Below are 18156 nucleotides of genomic sequence, written 5' to 3'. Positions count from 1 at the left end.
ACATTTGGTGTCGCTGAAGCAGGCAACTGACTCTTGCTGCTCCCTTAGGTGCTTGTTTCAGACACATCCCCCTGAGTGATGGGGCCTTGAACTGTCAGTGCCGTGTTCTGGTGAAGGCATCTTTCTCCTCCCCCACACCCCCAATGCACTGTGGCATAGGGGACATGACACATCAACTCTGCAGCGTGGTTTGAGGTTTGGCCAAAAGTCTCATTTAGCTTCATGCACCCCCCCTTAGTAGTAATGCTGGGGACAGGCACTTGTGCAGAATGGGCCTTTCCCACTGCCCAGCTAGGCCCTGGGGGGACTGAATCCTTGACTGCATGAGCTGCTAAGTTTAAATACAACTGATGCTGCCTGAGGGCTGTTTATTTTTTGAGCTAGTGCTGTGCTCAAGCCTCCCCCTAGCTGCAAGCGTACAGCAGTTTGAGACAAAGTCCCTGCTTGTGGTGCTCAGGGACCCACGGCTGGCCCCCCCTGCCAGCAGCAGCTGTGTTCAAGGATGTGCATGCAGCATATCAGAATGACTCTGCCAGGCTGGACTCCCACTCCAGCTTGGAGAGACAGTTACAGCATGGTTTGGCCTGATCTTGCAGCACAGAAGACAACACTGCACAATTGAGGAACATGATCAGACTGGTACAGAATGGTACAATAGATGGTACAGTCCCAGCAGCGTTGCAAAAGTGAACCATGTTTTAACTCTGTGAGATTTAGAGTGTTTACCCAGGTACCTCTACAGTGTAGGGATTAGGAATAGTTCATCCTGGCCTGAGCTGTCAGGAAAAGGAAAAAGCTCACACACCAACCGTGCATCATGTTGTGACGCTTTTAAGGTTTCCCTTGAATTACTATAAAGCTTGAGTATCCACTGTCGGAGGGTGAAATCCCCAGCTCTGTTGGCCAGACTGTAGCAGGCTCAACCAGCTCTGTAGCCCAGCCCCCGTGGTAGGTTGTGCGCACACCCCAATCTGCACCTGTGGAGACGATGGGCTGTAAAATCCAGGCCCTCAGCAGCTGGTGCATGAAACACACTAGCCCCAGTGCTACAAACTCCTACCAGCTTGGCCTGGCTAGCCCCACCCTTCACGGTAAACACTGCTCCCTATAAGCAATCTCACTGTCATCCTTGAGCATGGAGAGGATGTTGGCATGACTCTAAAAACCACCTTCAGCTGTGGTAGAGCTGAACTGAGCTAAAATACAAATCCAGTGCAGAGAGTGTGCACCCCATCTTATTGATCCAGAAATGAGGCATGCCTAGTGTCTGCTATTTATTAATTAATTCCTAATCACCAAACTAAAGATTAAACTGACCTGGAGAATTCCCTTATTCCCGTTCCTTTAAAAAACAAAAAGGGGGGGGGGGGGTTTGGGAGAAAACTTGACCAAGTCTTTTAGACCATGTAGTGTCCAACTTCCCCAGCACGCTGTCTCTGCTGCAGTGAGTGGGTGAGTCTCCACTACGATCACATTGAAACAAACCCTGAAGAGGACACTGAAAAAGCAGCTCGATCGTTTCTTAGAATGCAGCCTACAGCTCTGCTGGGAGGTTCAGGTGGTTCTAGCTGCCATTAGCATATGAGAACAGACAGTGGGACATGTTTTGTTTGTAACAGAGAGGGGTGTTGGGAAGCCCCTGATGGAGTCTCGCTCTGGGAGAGACGAGCATGTGCCTCGGGCAGAGCAGGCGAGAGAATGTGGCTCAATGAGGAGGCGAGAGCAGAGTGGATGTGGCCCTTGGGCGGAGTGTCTGGCTCCATGTCATGCCGAGCCGGGCTCCTCTTGCCCCCGGCAGTTGTGCTGCCTGCAGTGAGTGGGTGGATGGACGGAATGAGCGGCTGTGACTCACTGCTCCGTGGGACAGTTCAAGAGCTCGAAAGTGTCCTCCATGACCTGCCACAGGCAGTTCTCCAGCGGGAACTCGTTGTCCACCAGGTTGACCAAGTAGTAGTTGTCGTGGATGTACTGGATAATCATGCGAGAGGGAGACTCCTCTTCATACAGCTTAGCCCACTGCTCAATCCACAAAGCGAAGGCCTCATCCTGCCAGGACAAAGGCAGAGAGCATGGTACGGTCACCCCAAGCACATTCGTTACGGTAGCTGCGACTCCTACAATGTCGTCTAGGGCAGCTAGTCTTGGGAGGGGAAGAGAGTGCGTATGGCTTTGCATCTGCCCCACCCCACAGCTGAGGAGCTGGGCAGTAAATCAATGCATCCTCCTGCTTTCTAGAAACCATGTGCGTGCATATTCTTTCACCAGTGCTGCTCAATACTGCCTCAGCCTCAACTGCTGTGGGAACTGGCCCAGAAATATGGGGGCTGGCACTCACGTCGCCCACTTCATATAGACAACAAATACATAATGGGGGAGGAGGGGGAAAATCTTGCAGTCCTCACTCAGGCAAAGCTCCCACTGCATAAGGACTAAAGGGCTCAGGATGGACTCCATCTAGGCACTAATGTGGCCCTGTGACTGTCCAGTGGGTCTTGATAAAGAAGAGACAAAAACCGCTAAACCCAACCTCTCTCTAACCACTGGGTGGGGATAAGTTCAATGTCAGCTGGCGTGGTGCTCTTACCTTCCAGTACATGAAGCTAACTGGATCCACAACCGTCGGCTGAATGATCTCTCTGCCTGGGAAGATGCCCCAGGTCACGGCGTTGGGCTGCAGATCAGGAGCATTGGTGATGTTTTCACCCTGCCAGGAGGAGGACGGGACATTGGAAGCGCCTTCTAGAGCAAGATGGTCCTGAGCGGGAAGTGGATGCAGTGGACCTGGTGCAAAGGTGCTTTTATAGGCACTACTTCCCTGAAATTAAACTACCCTCCATCAACCAAACGGTGAAAAGCCAACGGCTCAGGAAGGAGCTGCAGGGAATAGCTAGTGCTGCTTCGCCCTGTCCCATTACCAACTCCCATCTTCCTGCCCTGCTGGCAGACTCCCCCTCTCTCCTTAGGACTTAGGCCGCCTGCGTCTCCATGACGTGGCAGGAGGGAAGCGTCGGCTAAGCACGCTCTTACCCGGACGTTGACAATGTGGTAATTCACTCGGAGCTCGTACTTCTTCATCTTCAGCACTTTAAGCAGCGCGGTGATGTTCTCGCTGGAGGTGAAGAATTCCAGGTATGCCTGCGTGGGCGGGAGGAAACAGAAGCCAAAACTCAGTGCAGTGCAGGGAAGGGAGGAACCAGTGGGGAAACCCAGCTGTTGAGGATTCATCCAGTTTTCTGAAGCCCCAGTAGCTAAAATGGGGGAGGTACTAAGAAGAATCCATCCATCCCACCCCTCGAGACAGGCCCATACTATCCCCATTTTCTAGATGGGGAAATGGAGGTAAGTCCGTGGTAGAGCTGGGAATGGCCAAAGAAACAAAGTGCCCAGCACACAGAGGTACCACAGGGCACAAGCCCAATGTATTAATAATCCTTTGCAGGCAGCCTCTTACCCATCCTCCTAGCTTCGGTTCTTCAGAGCGAAGGGGTGCAAAATCAAGTCTCCCTGTAGGCTCTGCAGTAGGGGATGCACCCAGGTAGCTAAGCCACAGCCTCCGCACCTGTCATTCCAGGCGCCCATAAAGCAGCAGGTGCTGGCTGTTTCTACGAGACTCAGGCTTGATATCTTTGTTCTGTGCTGTGCCCTCGTTGGCAATTTCACCCCCGTGGTCCGGTGAGCGAAGCCGCAGAGGGTTATCCCAGCTGGGCTCTAATGGGGGCCTGGTCGTTCACAGCAGCACCTCTTTTGTCTGGTGTCCTCTGTGTGTGCCTAACATAGCCTAATTCCTCGTTTTCCCTGTTGGCTGCTGCTCTGGGCTGGATTCAGCAACTGCCTCCCTCCTAACAGCACTAGCTCGGTTTCCTGGCCATTGTGTTGGATGATTGATTTCCTTGCTCCTGGGGAATCTTTCTCCACTCAACTGTATTTGCCATCTGCTGGCCCAGCGGCTTTAACAATCCAAATCCCTTTGAATTAGCTTGTATTGTTCCCCACCATGTGCTGTGCTCCCACTGTTTACCTTGATTATGGGGGACCCCACAATAATCATAATAATGATCCGGCCCACAGGACCATCCTGCCCGGCCCCTGAGCTCCTGGCCGGGGAGGCTCGTCCCTGGACCTTCCCCTGCTGTCCCCCTTCCCCTGCAGCCATGCGGCACAATGCTCTGGACGGCGGGGCTGCAGAGCCCGGCTTGACCCAGTGCTCTGCTGCGCGGTGCGGCTGCCCGTCTTGGTGCAGCCGTCCTGCCAGACACCGGTGCTCCAGGTAGCGCGGTAAGGGGGCAGGGAGCAGGGGGGGTTGGATAGAGGGCAGGGGAGTTCAGGGGGTGGGCAGGGGCGTGGATAGGGGTCAGGGTCATCAGAGGGTGGGGAACAGGATGGGGTGGGGAACAGGGGTTGAATGGGGGCAGGAGTCCTACAGGGGCAGTCAGGAAGGAGAGGAGGGATTGGATGGGGCGGTGGGGCACCGTCAGGGGACGGGGGGGTGGATGGGTCAGGGGTCCCGGGGGGGCAGTCAGGAGTGGAGGGTCCGGGGCCGGTCAGGGGACCGAGAGCAGGGGGTTTGGCTGGGGCAGGAGTCCTGGGAGGGCGATCAGGGGGCAAGAAGTAGGGGGATCAGATAGGGGCGGGGGCCAGGCCATGCCTTGCTGTTTGGGGAGGCACAGCCTCCCCTAACCAGCCCTCCATACAATTTCAGAAACCCGATGCAGCCTTCAGACCAAAAAGTTTGCCCGCCCCAGGTCAGGGGACAGAGCGCTGATCTGGAAGGCCAGAGACCTGGGTTCTCTTCCTGGCTCTGTCACTAGTCAGCTGGGTAATCTTGGGCAAGCTATTTCCCCTCTCCGTGCCTCAGTTTCCCCATCTGTAAACAGGGGATAATCAGCCTTTGTAAAGCGCCTTGAGATCTGATGAGATATGCTATGTAAGAGTGAGGCATCCCTCTGAGTGAAACTGCAGGGAGAGTTCAGAGCAGCAGAATACCAAGACACACGCTGGAAGCTGACCAGGACACTGGGTTTAAGGTCATTGAAGATCCCCATGACTTTCTCAGTGTTCTGTTTCATCCAAAGGACAGCACTTCCTGCACCACCATGTGAGGAGGCACTGGGTCAGGACTGGCTCAGAGGGAAGAGCGCCACCTCCTGGATACCCCTGCAGGCAGCACTTAAAGTGGGGCCTGGTTCATGAGTGGATGGGAGGCATCCCAGGAAAACATAAGTAGCACTCTCCATCCCCAGATGTGAAACACTTCAAAGGCCGTTAAGTGGCACTGTCCCTATTTTACAGATGGGGAAATAGAGGTTCGTAGGTTACCTGGCTTGCCCAAGGCAACACAACAAGTCAGTGGAAGAGCTAGAAGTACAGTCCCAATCTCCTGCCAGATCTCCCTGCCTGCTCTTGCACAAGACGGCAGAGTCACAGCAAGCTGGCAGAAAATTCCCTTATTGGGCATATAGCCAGATGCTATCACTTCCTGTGGTGCAGGTTTTTGGAAAGTAATGAGCAGAACAGTCTGGGAGGGAGCTCAGGGAATTTAAACTAGATGTGTCCTTAACCCAACAAACCCCAGCTCTGAAATAAGTAGCTTTGGAAAAGAGGGTGAATGGAAGAGGCTGGTACAGCAGCCTTGGGACACAGGCATTGGGGTAGGACTACCCAGATGGCAAAAGCCTGCCTTCCAGTGAGAGGCTTTATCTATCTATCCAAGAGGAGATTGACAGGTGACTGGACCATGGTCTAGAAGTGCCTAGGAGGAGAAGATTCCTGATGATAAAGGGCTCTTCAATCTTAGCAGGCAAAGGCGTCACAAGATCCAATGGCTGGAAGCTGAAGCTAGACAAATTCAGACTAGAAATCAAGTCCCATATTTTAACAGCGAGGGTAATTAGCTGCTGGAATGAATTATCTAGAGATGGGGTCATCATGTGAAGCTTCAAAAATCTAGGCTGGATCTTTTTCTACACAGGTACTTCTAGCTCAACCAGCTGATACCGGGCTGGATGCAGAAATCGAACAACGTTCTTTGATCTCCTGCATAAGAGACCAGACTAGATGCTAAGGGTCCTTTCTAGCCGTACACATCTATGGTTTAGTACCTTCTGGAAGACATAGCCCCCACTGGGCCCCCAGCCCACGATGGGGTCAGTGGACGGTCTGCCATTGATGTTTGGCTGGGAGTTGATGGTCAGGATTCCTCTTCTGTTCACCTTGTCCAGCTGCTCCTTCAAGAGGTTGGTTTCAGCAGCGAGAGGGTCGTCGTTCCAGGGCAGGCAGGTCACCTGCAGGAAGGAAAGAGGCTATCCATTACCATAACCTCACAGCACCAGGCAATGCCTCCTCAAACAAGACTCCAGTGGGTGCGGACATGGCTGCCCACCTCACAGGGCAGATGAGCTAGTGAGAGCACATCCCACAAGTGCTCTTACCTTGTACAAGGCTGACAGCTCCCTTCTGGGTGCAAGTCAAAATCCCAGACAGCTTCTTTAAAGCCCTACATGGTCTAGGACGGTGGTCCCCAACCTTTCTTGTGGGAATAGCCTACTGGGCAGGCGCCAGACACCCCACCGCCGAAATGCTGCCGAGAAACGGCAACACTTCTCGGCGACATTTCCGCAGTGGGGAGTCCTGCGGGCGCACAAAAATGCCCTGGCAGGTGCCACATTGAGGATCCCTGGTCTAGGGCACCCTGTCTGAGACCCCTTTCAAACCAGGGGGGCTTTCCAGCTTGCGGTCCCCAAGGCTGAACTCATGGGGGTTGTCCCTTCTTACCAGGTGCGCCACTCCTCTGATCTTGGCCCTTTCACAGCACAAGGACATCTTTGTCCAGGCTTGTTCCTAGCTCCCCCGTGCTGAGAGTCCCCTCCCCCACGGTCACAGAGTGGGTTTGGCAGAGGACTGCCCTGACCCCCTGTGTAAAGGAATGTCACAGGGCGCTTGACACCTTTGAGATAAGCACCACTGTCTCTCTCTGAGCCAGTCCTTGTTGGGTGCTGCACTGCCCCACTCTCCAATGAGCCTCCCTCTCTGTTCTCAGCCCCAGGCCTTCACTCACCTTGTGCCCCTCCCTGTTGGGCTCGCCGGAGATGTAACAGGTGAACACCTCGAAGACGCTCTCCTCACTCGTCAGCTCCTCCCCCCACATCTTCAGGAGCTCCTCCCGCGGCGACTTGCTCTTCAGGTAGAAGAGGTAATAGTCCTTCAGCTCGCCGAAGGCTGGCGAGGAAGAGTTCCCCCTGCGGGATGGCACAGAGAGACAAGGTGTACGTGCTGCCTGTGGTGGAACGTGACCTGCTTGACTGTTCCAGCGGGTGGGGAAAAAGCCACCCCCCAAGGTGCGGGGGGAGAGTAGCAAATACGATCAACCAGAGATCTGCACCCCACCACGTTGGGGCCACCCACTCAACCCCACCCAGCAGCTCATCCCCTCGTGCAGCTCTGAGCTACTGGGCACCACCAGAGGTTCTCCTAGCAAAGTATCACCAGACGGGCTAAGTGACGGGACTCCAAAAGGGTCTTGAAACGAGTCCAGCAGCCTCTGCCTGTCCTACAGAGACGCCTTCCATTTCAAGTGATGTCGGAGCGGATGGTCCCATTACTCAAATGGCTTCCTGCTCCACTCCCCACCGGCTCCAGCCCCCTTTGGCCTAGGCCAGAGACTCACCAGCGACCATTGGGGAAATCATCCCATTCCTGAGTTCGGTGAATGTAGCTCTTTGGCCTGGAGGCCCAGAAAATAGGCCGGACGTCTTCGACTCTTCTCTTGGGGTGGGCGCTGACTGCCCAGGGCAGAGGCCGCCTTGGGGGAAAATAGAGATTATTAGGATGGCTTCTCTGTAACGGATTCCCTGCTTTGGGACTGAAAGCACAGCGAGTAAATGCGTTTTACGAGAGAGGCAGGGTTCTGGGGCAGGCTGAACGGCAAGGGTTGAATCAGAATTGAGAGTCGTCGCTGCATCCAGAGAGGCACTTCCCTCCAGAGCGGACACCTCTCCTCCATTCAGGAGATGGCGGCTCATGCCAAGGCATTCATTATCCCCCTCTCGCGTATGCTCCCAGGCAGCTGGGCAGTTTGTTAAAGATGAAATACACAGGATGGGCACCTGCCCTTTTCTGGGGGCTAGACAGGCCTGAAAGGTTGGCTATTTTTAAAGAAAAAAAGACCCCAATGTTTGTGTCTCCCACCCTTGCTGGACAGCCCGCTGCTTGACTATTGAACATTTTCTCTACTGCTGCCTGAGATCACAGTAGGACCTTACTCAGCACTTAACACCAACAGGCGGGGAAGATGAAAAGTTCTTGTCTCCTGGCTGCTCGTCAGGCATTTACGTTAAGTGTTTGCCCAAAAAACCCCAAACAAACAAAGCCACAACAAACCCACACATACACCACAAAACAAACCCCGCCAATAGGTTTAACCAGTCCAACTACAAACCACCTTCCCCTCAGTTGCTGCCGCTCTCACCCCCTTGGTACTTAGAGGTCACAATCCTCCCAGCTTTCCAGTCACCCACAGAGTACTCCAGGGAAGGCTGGACCGAAATTTCTAATGTATCGATACAAACAGAAGGAGAGGGTGGCGGTGTGCGGGTGGAAAGCCACCAGCTCTTTTTCTTTCCTTTACAGGTCATATCTCTTGAAGGTGCAGCTGTGACAGGAGGAAGATGCCCCAGGAGTAGCTCTCTGCTCACCTGGGATCCTCTTTCCAAATGCCCAGACGTTTGAGGATTTCAGTGGTGGCCACTTCTCTGTTGAGGGTGTAGAAATGCAGGCCGGACACCATGCCACTGTCCAGCAGCTCCCGGCACATGGACGCCGCCAACTCTACCCCGTAGTTCCGGATGGCTGCGTCGTTGTCCTTGATGGGCTCGATCACTTCTTTGATCTCCTGCGGCACCTCGAGTTTGGAGAGCTTCACGAGCTGGCGCAGAGAATGGTAACCCTGGGCATGGGATACAAGGGGAACAGGGAAGGGTAACACCCAAGGGAAAGGGTCAAGGCTGCTAACGAGGTCTCTCAATTTTCAGACCAGATCTGCTCCCCAGCCAGTTGACAAGGTAACATCTGTACCAGGAAAGAGTTTTTATAGTAGTCAAAACAGTAGACTTTGAATCAGGACTCCTGGGTTCTGTTCCCATCTTTATCACTGACTTTTAGTGCAACCTCAGACAAATCACTTTAACCTGTCTACGCTCCATTCCCCCTGTCCCCAATCTTTAAAAAGGGGCGAAGTATCTACCCCCTTCAAAGGGGGCAGGCAATTGGGGGGGCGGGAGCGGGGGTTAATTCATGTCTGAATTAGCACTCGAGACCTCCGCAGGCAAGGCAGAAGCGTAAAGAGGAATGCAAAGCTCCCAGCCGCTGTTCTGTACTGTAGCATCCCGGCTGGTGTCTTTAGACTGTAAAACTCTTCAGGGAAGAGACATGCGGTTATTGGCTTGGCACTGTTCAGCCAATGGCTCCAGTTTACCCATTGCATCGTGCTACGCATGCTTATTGACATGTCTAATAAAGACCTCCTGGAAAGGTGGCTCCCACCATCCTTCCATTACTTTGTTCTGCTATGTTTTCGCTTTGCAGGGACAAGAGTCAGACAACACTCAGCACCCTCATCTCCCAGTGACTTAGAGCTTTAGTGGAGAGTGCTTGGGAGCTGGCAAGATTTAGCTCAAAAATCCAGCCATGAACCCCTCCTGGCTGCTCACTTTGCCCTCCTGGCAAGGGCTGGGGATCTCACCTGTATGGGAAAGATGCCAGGTACGATGGGGCAGGTGATGCCAATGGCCTGACAGTCCTTCATGAACGCAAGGAAGGTCTCGGACCTGAAGAAGAGCTGCGTGATGATGAAGTCAGCCCCAGCAGAGACTTTCTCTTTCAGGTGCCTCAGGTCAGCTTCGTAGCTCTCGGCTTCAGGGTGGCCCTTGGGGTAACCTTCAGAGAGAAGAGGAGGAGCTGAGCCAGGAGGCAGCCCGCTCACTCTTCCAGAGCCTCAGTCATACTGGGGCATCAAACATCTGAACCGTCCAGCACCCACAAGCCATCGCTCAGAGTCCTGCCAGCACAGTCTGGTCCCCACGGTCAGAGGCAAACCCTGCCACAGCTGGCCCATAAAAAGATGCGTTTACCTGCCACGCAGATGTCAAAATAGTCATCGAACTCGCAGCGAATGTGCTTCACCAAGTCGATGGCGTAGTTGAAGCCTTCCACCTCTTCCTCCCACTCCTCGCCAATGGGGTCTGCGTGAGGAGACATGGAGACGGGTCTGACCCAGGGCCTGTGTATAGCAAAGCTCAACCAGCGCTAGATGGGCCGCCCATTAGAGAGGAAGAGGAAAGGGAGTCTCCAAGTTCACTGGCTTCCTTACTTGGTTCCACCCATGGGCCCTTCACCTCCCCCCCGAGATGGAGACACCACGCCTTCTGGGTCAGGGTTAACTCCTCTCAGCCCTAATCCAGAGGCCTGAGGCAATAGGGAGAACAGATTCAGACAGATGCTTAACCACATGGCCCCAGAACTGGGAGGGATGTTAGATCGCCAGGTTGGTTCATTCCGGCTCCTCCCACAGAGGAGTTGCTCGCTGGAGGTGAGGGTAACTCTGGCATTATCCCCAGGGCAGAGAGGAATGCTCACCTCCTCGCAGCGCCATGATGTTCTTCAGCCCCAGACGCTTGGCCTTCTGCAGGTGCCCTGTGATCTCCTCCTTGGTCTGGTTGCAACATGTCATGTGCAAGACGGTCTCCAGGCCACAGTAGTTGACGGCCGTGTTGGCGATGATCATGGAGGAGGTCTCCTTGTCAGAGCCTGGGTCCCCAGCCGGGTGCCAAGTCACATCAATGAAGAGGGGGCCGCCCATCCCCATGCGGTCAAACCTGCAGATTAGAACAGAAGCAGTTTATTGCTAGCCTCTGGGGGTGCTGCCACCCGCACGCCTGGGATATCGCACTCAGCGCCAGGCACCTCACTACCAGACAGCGTGTGGCAGACGGGAGGGAATTTGGATCAGAGCAGCAAGAACAATTACTAGGCTAGAGCAGCCACCTCAGGAGAAGAGACCAAGAGCTAACTCGCTCCAGGTTGGTGAAGGAACCACTAAGGGCCACTGGCAGATCAACACCACAGAGGCGAGACCATGTTCAGGGATATCCAAACAGGTGGAACTAGCAGTTTGGGCAAGATATTTTTTTTAAAAGAGGGGGAATTCTAGGTTGGATCTACCAGAAGCTTCCTCCCAGCCACATCTAGGAGGCTGTGGCATCATCTTCCAAAGGAGAAGGTGGCAGGCCCGTGGCTATGATACGCATCTAGGGAATAGGGTACAATGGGGACTACTGGGAATAAGCAGGCGCTGCTGGGGCCATTGGGAGGGGAACTAATAGGTCTAATCCAAGTCCAGATTCCAAACGGAGGCCTGCTCCAAATGCCAGAGACTCCCCTGCCTTCAGCGCTGCTGCACCTGCTTACCCCAGGCTGGAACCTGGCCATGGCATGGAAAGCAGGGCCCTGCTATTTCATTAGCACAGCACGGAGGTTTTCAAACCACACCTTTCCCTTTCGATGTTGCCACGGTGATTTGTGACCAGAGAGGCCCTTTCTGCACGGGCTGGGCACAAGAGGCAGAGCGTTCACGTTACACAGCACTGCAGGGGTTTGGCCTGGACACACAGGGAGAGACTCCCACTAGGATGGGGAAAAGATCGGGGCCTAAAGCAAAGCATCTAGATGACCGGAAAGCAAGCAGGATTCATGTTGCCAAGGCCATGGGCCCCGCAAGACTAGACCAGCCACCGGTCCATCTAGTTGGTCATTGCCAGGGGCAAAAACTAATACACGATGCTTCCTGGAGAGACACCCATACACACCCCACCAATGCACCTACCAGATCCTGCACACTAAGCAAGTGGAGGATTCCTTTCTGCCCCCCTGCCTGACCCCACAGTGATCAGCTCAGACTCTAAAGCATGAGAGTGGATTCACCTTTAGCAGGAATATGTTCGCATACAAAATGATCCAGCCCCCTTAGTAATCTCACCATGGTGTTTAACTCTACAGGGATGCAAAGATGAATTACCTGGAGTCCATCACCCTTCTCAGCAGGGAAGCACAGAACCATTACCTGCTTCTTCACCTGGAAGGGAGACAGAGCACAGGCCTGAACCGGCTCTATCAGGCTGTCCCCCAGTCAAAGCCATCACACCTCCTCCCCGTTCCCCCCACCCCACAGGGCTCACCTGGAGATCAGATTGACCGCACCATTGGCCGTCCGCGGGGGGAAGAACTCCAAGGAGAACCACTTGTCCCCGGAGTCGTATCGCCGGCGCATCTTCTCCCGCAGCCGCTCATGGCGCTCAGCATCCAGGACCGGGGTGGAGCATCGCGAGCTGTCCTTGGAGCTCTCACTGCCGCTGCTGCTGCCCTCCGACCTGGAACTGGCACTCCCACTGCTGGCGCTGTGGGGCTCGTTGACCATGATGCGCTCTCTGGGAGGGGGCGAGGGGAGGAGGGTGGGTGTCACTGCCTAGGGGCTTTTGTGGGGTGACTAGGAAGGCAGTTTATGGGAGGCTGCTCCAAGCAGGAGCTGGAAGAGGGTGCCGGAAGACAAGGGGATCACAGGGCACAGGATGTAGGAGGAATGCATGTTGCCTCCCTGTTGTCAACGATCCACCACACTTGAAGATTTCAGTGGGGCTGGAAGGAGACTCAGGAGTTGTTAATCACTCCACACCCTCCCTTCCCTGAACTCTCCGTCCATGTCTGCTCAATGGTTTTTAACAGTACAGAAATCCCACTGAGCAGTGATAAGATCTGAGGAGCAGCAATGGGTCCTGAGCCCTCACCAGAACAGCAGGGCCAGCTGAATGACCTTGGCGCCTGCTAATGCTCCCAAGGAGTTCTGGTGGGTATGGCAGTCCCTGCCTCCAAACTAGCTCCTACAAGACCCTAGTCAGCTGCGCGTGGAGATCAGCCTGAGTATGCAGTGATGGAGAGCAGTCAGTGGACTTTATTCACCCCTGGTGTAACTCTGCTAAAGCCTAAAGTTAAACCAGGAGTGATTTTGTCCCTCATCGGAATCAGTAGGTTTAAGAGTTTCTTTCTGAACTTTCAAATGCTTTACAATTTATTTACCGCAGCGTCCTCGTGCAGCTCGTGAAGGTCAGTCTGACCTTCTGGACAGAGACTGGGGGTGCCAGCAGCTCTGTCCAGAGTGGGCTGCGTCCAGCCACCTCTCTAGCACAAGATGTGCCCACAGCAGGGCCATGCTGTCTCTCTTCTGTTTATTCCCAAACAACAATGTTTCTTAAAATAGCTTGGGGAGAGAGGCTGGATCACTACCCTCAGAACCCTGCCCTCAAGCCCATAGTCGTCTTCTCTGTCAGAAGTCAGATGGAAAAGTCCAGCACGGTCAGCTAGTCACAAAAGCCTGACACGTGCCATGTGTGTTCCCTACGGTCTGTTACCTAGTGCTGTGTCCAGTCTGGCATCACAAGAATCTGCCTTCAGCTGAGAACTCTCCCATCACCCAGCATTCCTTTCGAATGAGATTCTCCCCATCCTGCATACCCCTCTACACACAGCCTCCTTGTCCATGCACTCAGCATTCCCGTCCCTTGAGAACCTCTTCCCAAAATACCATGCTGGAATGCCTGGATGCAAGCTAGGAAAAGTCCTCTTGTCTGCCAGGGCGGCCAAAGGGAATGTAGTTATTCCTTGGGGGACAAGCTGCCAATCAGCCCCCTTCAAAATGGGGATGAACTGACTGACTGGCAAGTCTAACCTGAGCGTGGGAATGAAAACAGCCTGGCCTGCTGCTGGTCTTGTAGCAAAATCAGCACTTTACACTTGCTTTACAGATGGCGACGCAGAGATGCAGGGAGATGAAGTGACATGCCCAAAGATACACAGCAAGTCAGTGGCAGAGCTGGGAACAGACTCCAGGCCTCTTAACTCCCAATTCGGAGCATGGCTCCCTGGCCTAGAGGGCCTTGATAAGTGTCTCTTCTCAGCTGCTCTCCACCCGGTGCTTTGGAAAGAAGGAGCATACAGTCCAGCTCATCCCAGGACAGGCTGCTTTAACTTCTGTTTGGAGGAAGCGACAGCACAAATCCTGTACTTATGGCACCACCTGTCCATGTCACCCAAACCAGCCACGGGTAGGCGGACTTTGCTCCTCCTTTGCTGCTTGCATGAGGGCTCAGGCTGAAAGGATCAGGAGAAAGGCTTAGCCTCGCCTCTGGGGACCCGTCCAGCTGGCAGGAGTTGTGAAAAAGGAGCAGGGAGGCTGCTGATGCCAAGAGGGACCTGGGCCTCCAATCTCTTGTGTGCATACAGACCAGATGTGTGTACAGAGCAGTCACAGTAACAATTACAACTGGAGCAGAAACAACCAAAAGCAGCATAAAAACTCTGATCCTGGCGTTCAGTAACTGAGAAGTGAAGCCTGATCCTCTCTACTCCCACCATCATTGTTCTAACTCACAGCACAGAAGTGGGTGTTAGTGGTTAGCCCAGTGGTTCTCAACCCACAGCCCAATCAGCACAGCTGCGGCCCATGCGACATCCTCAGGGGCCAATATAGGTCGTATTGGATGCAGTCCACAATGGTAAATAGGTTGAGAACCACTGGGTTAGACCAAAGGTACTGACTGGGAATCCTAACTCATGGGGTCTCTTCCCAGCTCTGTTACTGAGTTGCTGCAGTTCCTTGGGCAAGTCACATGTGCCTCAGTTTCCCTATCTGGGATTATATCTCCACCTCCAGGGAAGGGTTGAGGCTTCATTCATTAGGGTCTGTACTGTGTTTTGAGGCCCTCTGATGAAAGGGGCAAGAGGAGGACAATTGATTATTGTAAGCCTGGAAAAGGAGCCTGCAGATAAGGTATCTCCACCAGCAATATGCCAGGCCACGCCCTCATCCTCAGATTCAATAAGGGCTTATTGGCAAGAGAAGCCAGACAAGGGCCGGTAACAGGTGAGAGACAATCATCTACCCAGCCTCTGCCTTCACCGTAGGTTTCGTTCATTCCCTGTATCCACTGGCTGTTATTGACGTGATTGCTTGGGTTTGCACAGCCGCAGGGGAGACAGCAAGGAGAGGTTGGAGAGCAAGAGCATTAGCAGGAGAGAGGATAATAGCTCACACGGCCTCAGTAACTAATGGAGTTACAAGGGGAAAGGTGGCTGGAGATAGAAGGCCCTGAGGCTGGGACTTGCTGCTCTGTGAAGTCAGGAGGTGAAAAGTTTCAGAGAGGCAAAAATCTTCGCCCAGGCTTCAGAGCCAGACCCCGGGGTGGTGAAAGAGGAGATAACGTGGCTTTTCTTCCAAGGACTGGATCGGGACAGCTTGGCCCCCGGCCACACTAATCAGTTATTCACCTTAAATAACCCCCAAGGCAAGTACAAGAAGGAGCATATGAGTACATGCCTAGCTGCTCAGACAGATTGTCCCTCCCCCAAGCAGAGCAGAACTAACAACCAAAACAGGGTGCTGCCAGGCAGGGCTTGTGATGGACATTACTTCCCAGCTTTGGGATGGGAGGTGTAGGAGGCATCCTGGCTGGGTCCCACATTCCCCTGACCCTGGGGGAGCAGTCCACTCTCCCAGGTCTCCTGAGCCAGGTGCACCTCTCCCCTGTGCATCTTAAGCCAGGCAGCCTAACACAGTGGTTCTCAACCAGGGGTACTTATACCCCTGGGGGTACGCAGAGGTCTTCCAGTGGGTACATCAACTCATCTAGAGATTTGCCTAGTTTTACAACATGCTACATAAAAAGTGTAGCGAAGTCCGTACAAACTAAAATTTAATACAGACAATGACTTTATACTGAAATATAAGTCATATTAAGAAATATATAAGAAATATATTTATATTCTGATTTATTTTATAACTATATTGTAAAAATGAGAAAGTAAAAGCAATTTTTTAGTAATAATGTACTGTGACACTTTTTTGTACTTTTATGTCTGATTTTTGTCAGCAAGCGGTTTTTAAGTGAGGGGAAACTTGGGGGTATGCAAGACAAATCAGACTCCTGAAAAGGGGACAGGAGTCTGGAAAGGCTGAGAGTACTGTACAGATTAAAGAAGGGGAGGCCAGGACTCCAGGGTTCTAATCTCAGCTCTCCCACTGACTGTGATCCCTCTGTTTCCCCATCTGTAAAATGGAACTAATATTATTTCTAATAATGGGGGTGGGGGGTATTGTCCATCTCTATCAGCCCACAAGCCCCTTTCCCCTACTTCCAAACAGGCAACTGCTGCCAGCCTAGGGAGGCTGGGTCCATGCCAGTTTGCCTATACTCCAGGATGAAGATATCCCCATAAGGGCTGGAGTACAGCTGGTCAGAAAGATTCCCTAAAATAAAAAAAACCTAAACATTTTGGGGGAAACTGGGGAGGGGGTGTTTCAGAATCTGCTGATTCATCAATTGAGCCATTTTACAGGAACAGTTCAGTTACCACTGTCTGGACAGTTTGTAGGCAACCTGCATAGGCTTCTTGTCAACTCCCAGGCTGGGCTCCTTGCCAACCTGCTTGGAAGTCAGTCAGGGCTTGCTCCACTGCAGCCACCCTGGGAGCACATTTCATTTGGGAAACACCCTGGTTCAGTTTCCAAAACAAAACACTGTGAAATTTCAGTTCAGTGAAAATTGTCAGGTTTTCACCGTTTTGTGCCAGTCCTGCACAGGGAACTTTTTTGAAATCTCAAACCTTTCCTCTGGGCGGAACAACAGTTTCCCACCCAGCTCAAGGCAGGAGTCTCCCTCTCTTTTCCCCTAAATCTCCCCCTTCCCCGGTTCTGCGCTGTCCTGCCTCGGGGCTCCCTTGGGCTCTGGGTGCTCACTGTGTGTCTCCGAGCCTATTCTGTGTGTCCCCTATTCTTTCAGCTCCACCCCTGCAATGCATCTGAGCTCCCCCAACGAGCCTGACCAGAGATGGGGGCCTGATCCGGGGTCTCTCCCCCACGCACGCACCCGGCCCGGGGATGGGGGCCTGATCCGGGGTCTCTCCCCCACGCACGCACCCGGCCCGGGGATGGGGGCCTGATCCGGGGTCTCTCCCCCACGCACGCACCCGGCCCGGGGATGGGGGCCTGATCCGGGGTCTCTCCCCCACGCACGCACCCGGCCCGGGGATGGGGGGGCTGATCCGGGGTCTCTCCCCCACGCACGCACCCGGCCCGGGGATGGGGGCCTGATCCGGGGTCTCTCCCCCACGCACGCACCCGGCCCGGGGATGGGGGCCTGATCCGGGGTCTCTCCCCCACGCACGCACCCGGCCCGGGGATGGGGGCCTGATCCGGGGTCTCTCCCCCACGCACGCACCCGGCCCGGGGATGGGGGCCTGATCCGGGGTCTCTCCCCCACGCACGCACCCGGCCCGGGGATGGGGGCCTGATCCGGGGTCTCTCCCCCACGCACGCACCCGGCCCGGGGATGGGGGCCTGATCCGGGGTCTCTCCCCCACGCACGCACCCGGCCCGGGGATGGGGGGCCTGATCCGGGGTCTCTCCCCCACGCACGCACCCGGCCCGGGGATGGGGGCCTGATCCGGGGTCTCTCCCCCACGCACGCACCCGGCCCGGGGATGGGGGCCTGATCCGGGGTCTCTCCCCCACGCACGCACCCGGCCCGGGGATGGGGGCCTGATCCGGGGTCTCTCCCCCACGCACGCACCCGGCCCGGGGATGGGGGCCTGATCCGGGGTCTCTCCCCCACGCACGCACCCGGCCCGGGGATGGGGGCCTGATCCGGGGTCTCTCCCCCACGCACGCACCCGGCCCGGGGATGGGGGGGCTGATCCGGGGTCTCTCCCCCACGCACGCACCCGGCCCGGGGATGGGGGCCTGATCCGGGGTCTCTCCCCCACGCACGCACCCGGCCCGGGGATGGGGGCCCTATCCGGGGTCTCCCCCCACGCGCGGACCCCGTACCCAGAGGGAGGGGCCAGGCCGCGCCGCCCGGATCCGGGCTCCCCCCGCACGTACCCCGGCCTCCAGCTGTCTCAGCTCCACCAAGTTCCTGCACGTGCCCGTTGCCACGGGAGCGCGCGTTAAATTCCTCTCCCCGGGGGAGGGGTCGCCCAGCGGGCCGCCCTCTCGTCACGTGACCCAGAACCCACCATTCCCCCCGCCCACCTCACGCGTCTCCTCGCACGTGGGGC

General features: G+C 54.9%; 1 protein-coding gene across 3 annotated transcripts; it reads right to left on the bottom strand.

Annotated features, from left to right (window-relative positions):
- Window positions 1-1152: 1152 nt before the first annotated feature.
- On the bottom strand, window positions 1153-18017 carry MTHFR (methylenetetrahydrofolate reductase). Of its 3 annotated transcripts, none has more exons than XM_077837453.1 (12): window positions 17981-18017; window positions 12228-12476; window positions 10630-10868; window positions 10125-10235; window positions 9737-9930; window positions 8691-8941; window positions 7664-7798; window positions 7055-7235; window positions 6099-6281; window positions 3028-3135; window positions 2585-2704; window positions 1153-2046 (listed from the first exon to the last, which is right to left on the bottom strand). In XM_077837453.1, the coding sequence occupies exons 2-12, from the start codon at window positions 12464-12466 to the stop codon at window positions 1849-1851; spliced, it is 1959 nt and encodes a 652-aa protein (XP_077693579.1). In that variant the 5' UTR covers window positions 12467-12476; window positions 17981-18017; the 3' UTR covers window positions 1153-1848. The 3 variants fall into 3 exon arrangements, with proteins under 3 accessions (XP_077693579.1, XP_077693582.1, XP_077693581.1); XM_077837456.1 differs by lacking the exon at window positions 17981-18017 and adding an exon at window positions 12068-12124 and having other exon boundaries at window positions 12228-12346; XM_077837455.1 differs by lacking the exons at window positions 12228-12476; window positions 17981-18017 and adding an exon at window positions 12068-12194.
- Window positions 18018-18156: the final 139 nt, after the last annotated feature.

The sequence above is a fragment of the Eretmochelys imbricata genome, chromosome 18 (genome assembly GCF_965152235.1).
Source record: "Eretmochelys imbricata isolate rEreImb1 chromosome 18, rEreImb1.hap1, whole genome shotgun sequence".
NCBI lineage: Eukaryota > Metazoa > Chordata > Testudines > Cheloniidae > Eretmochelys > Eretmochelys imbricata.
Note: the sequence above shows the minus strand (reverse complement) of the source record. Positions and strands in the feature narration are given on the sequence as shown.

Coding starts and splice junctions, on each gene's coding strand:
- MTHFR (XM_077837453.1), bottom strand. CDS start 12,466: ATGGTCAACGAGCCCCACAGCGCCAGCAGTGGGAGTGCCAGTTCCAGG. Junction 9,931..10,124: donor TTTTGACATCTGCGTGGCAG/GTAAACGCATCT, acceptor TTCTCTCTGAAG/GTTACCCCAAGGGCCACCCT. Junction 7,799..8,690: donor ATTTGGAAAGAGGATCCCAG/GTGAGCAGAGAG, acceptor TTTTCCCCCAAG/GCGGCCTCTGCCCTGGGCAG.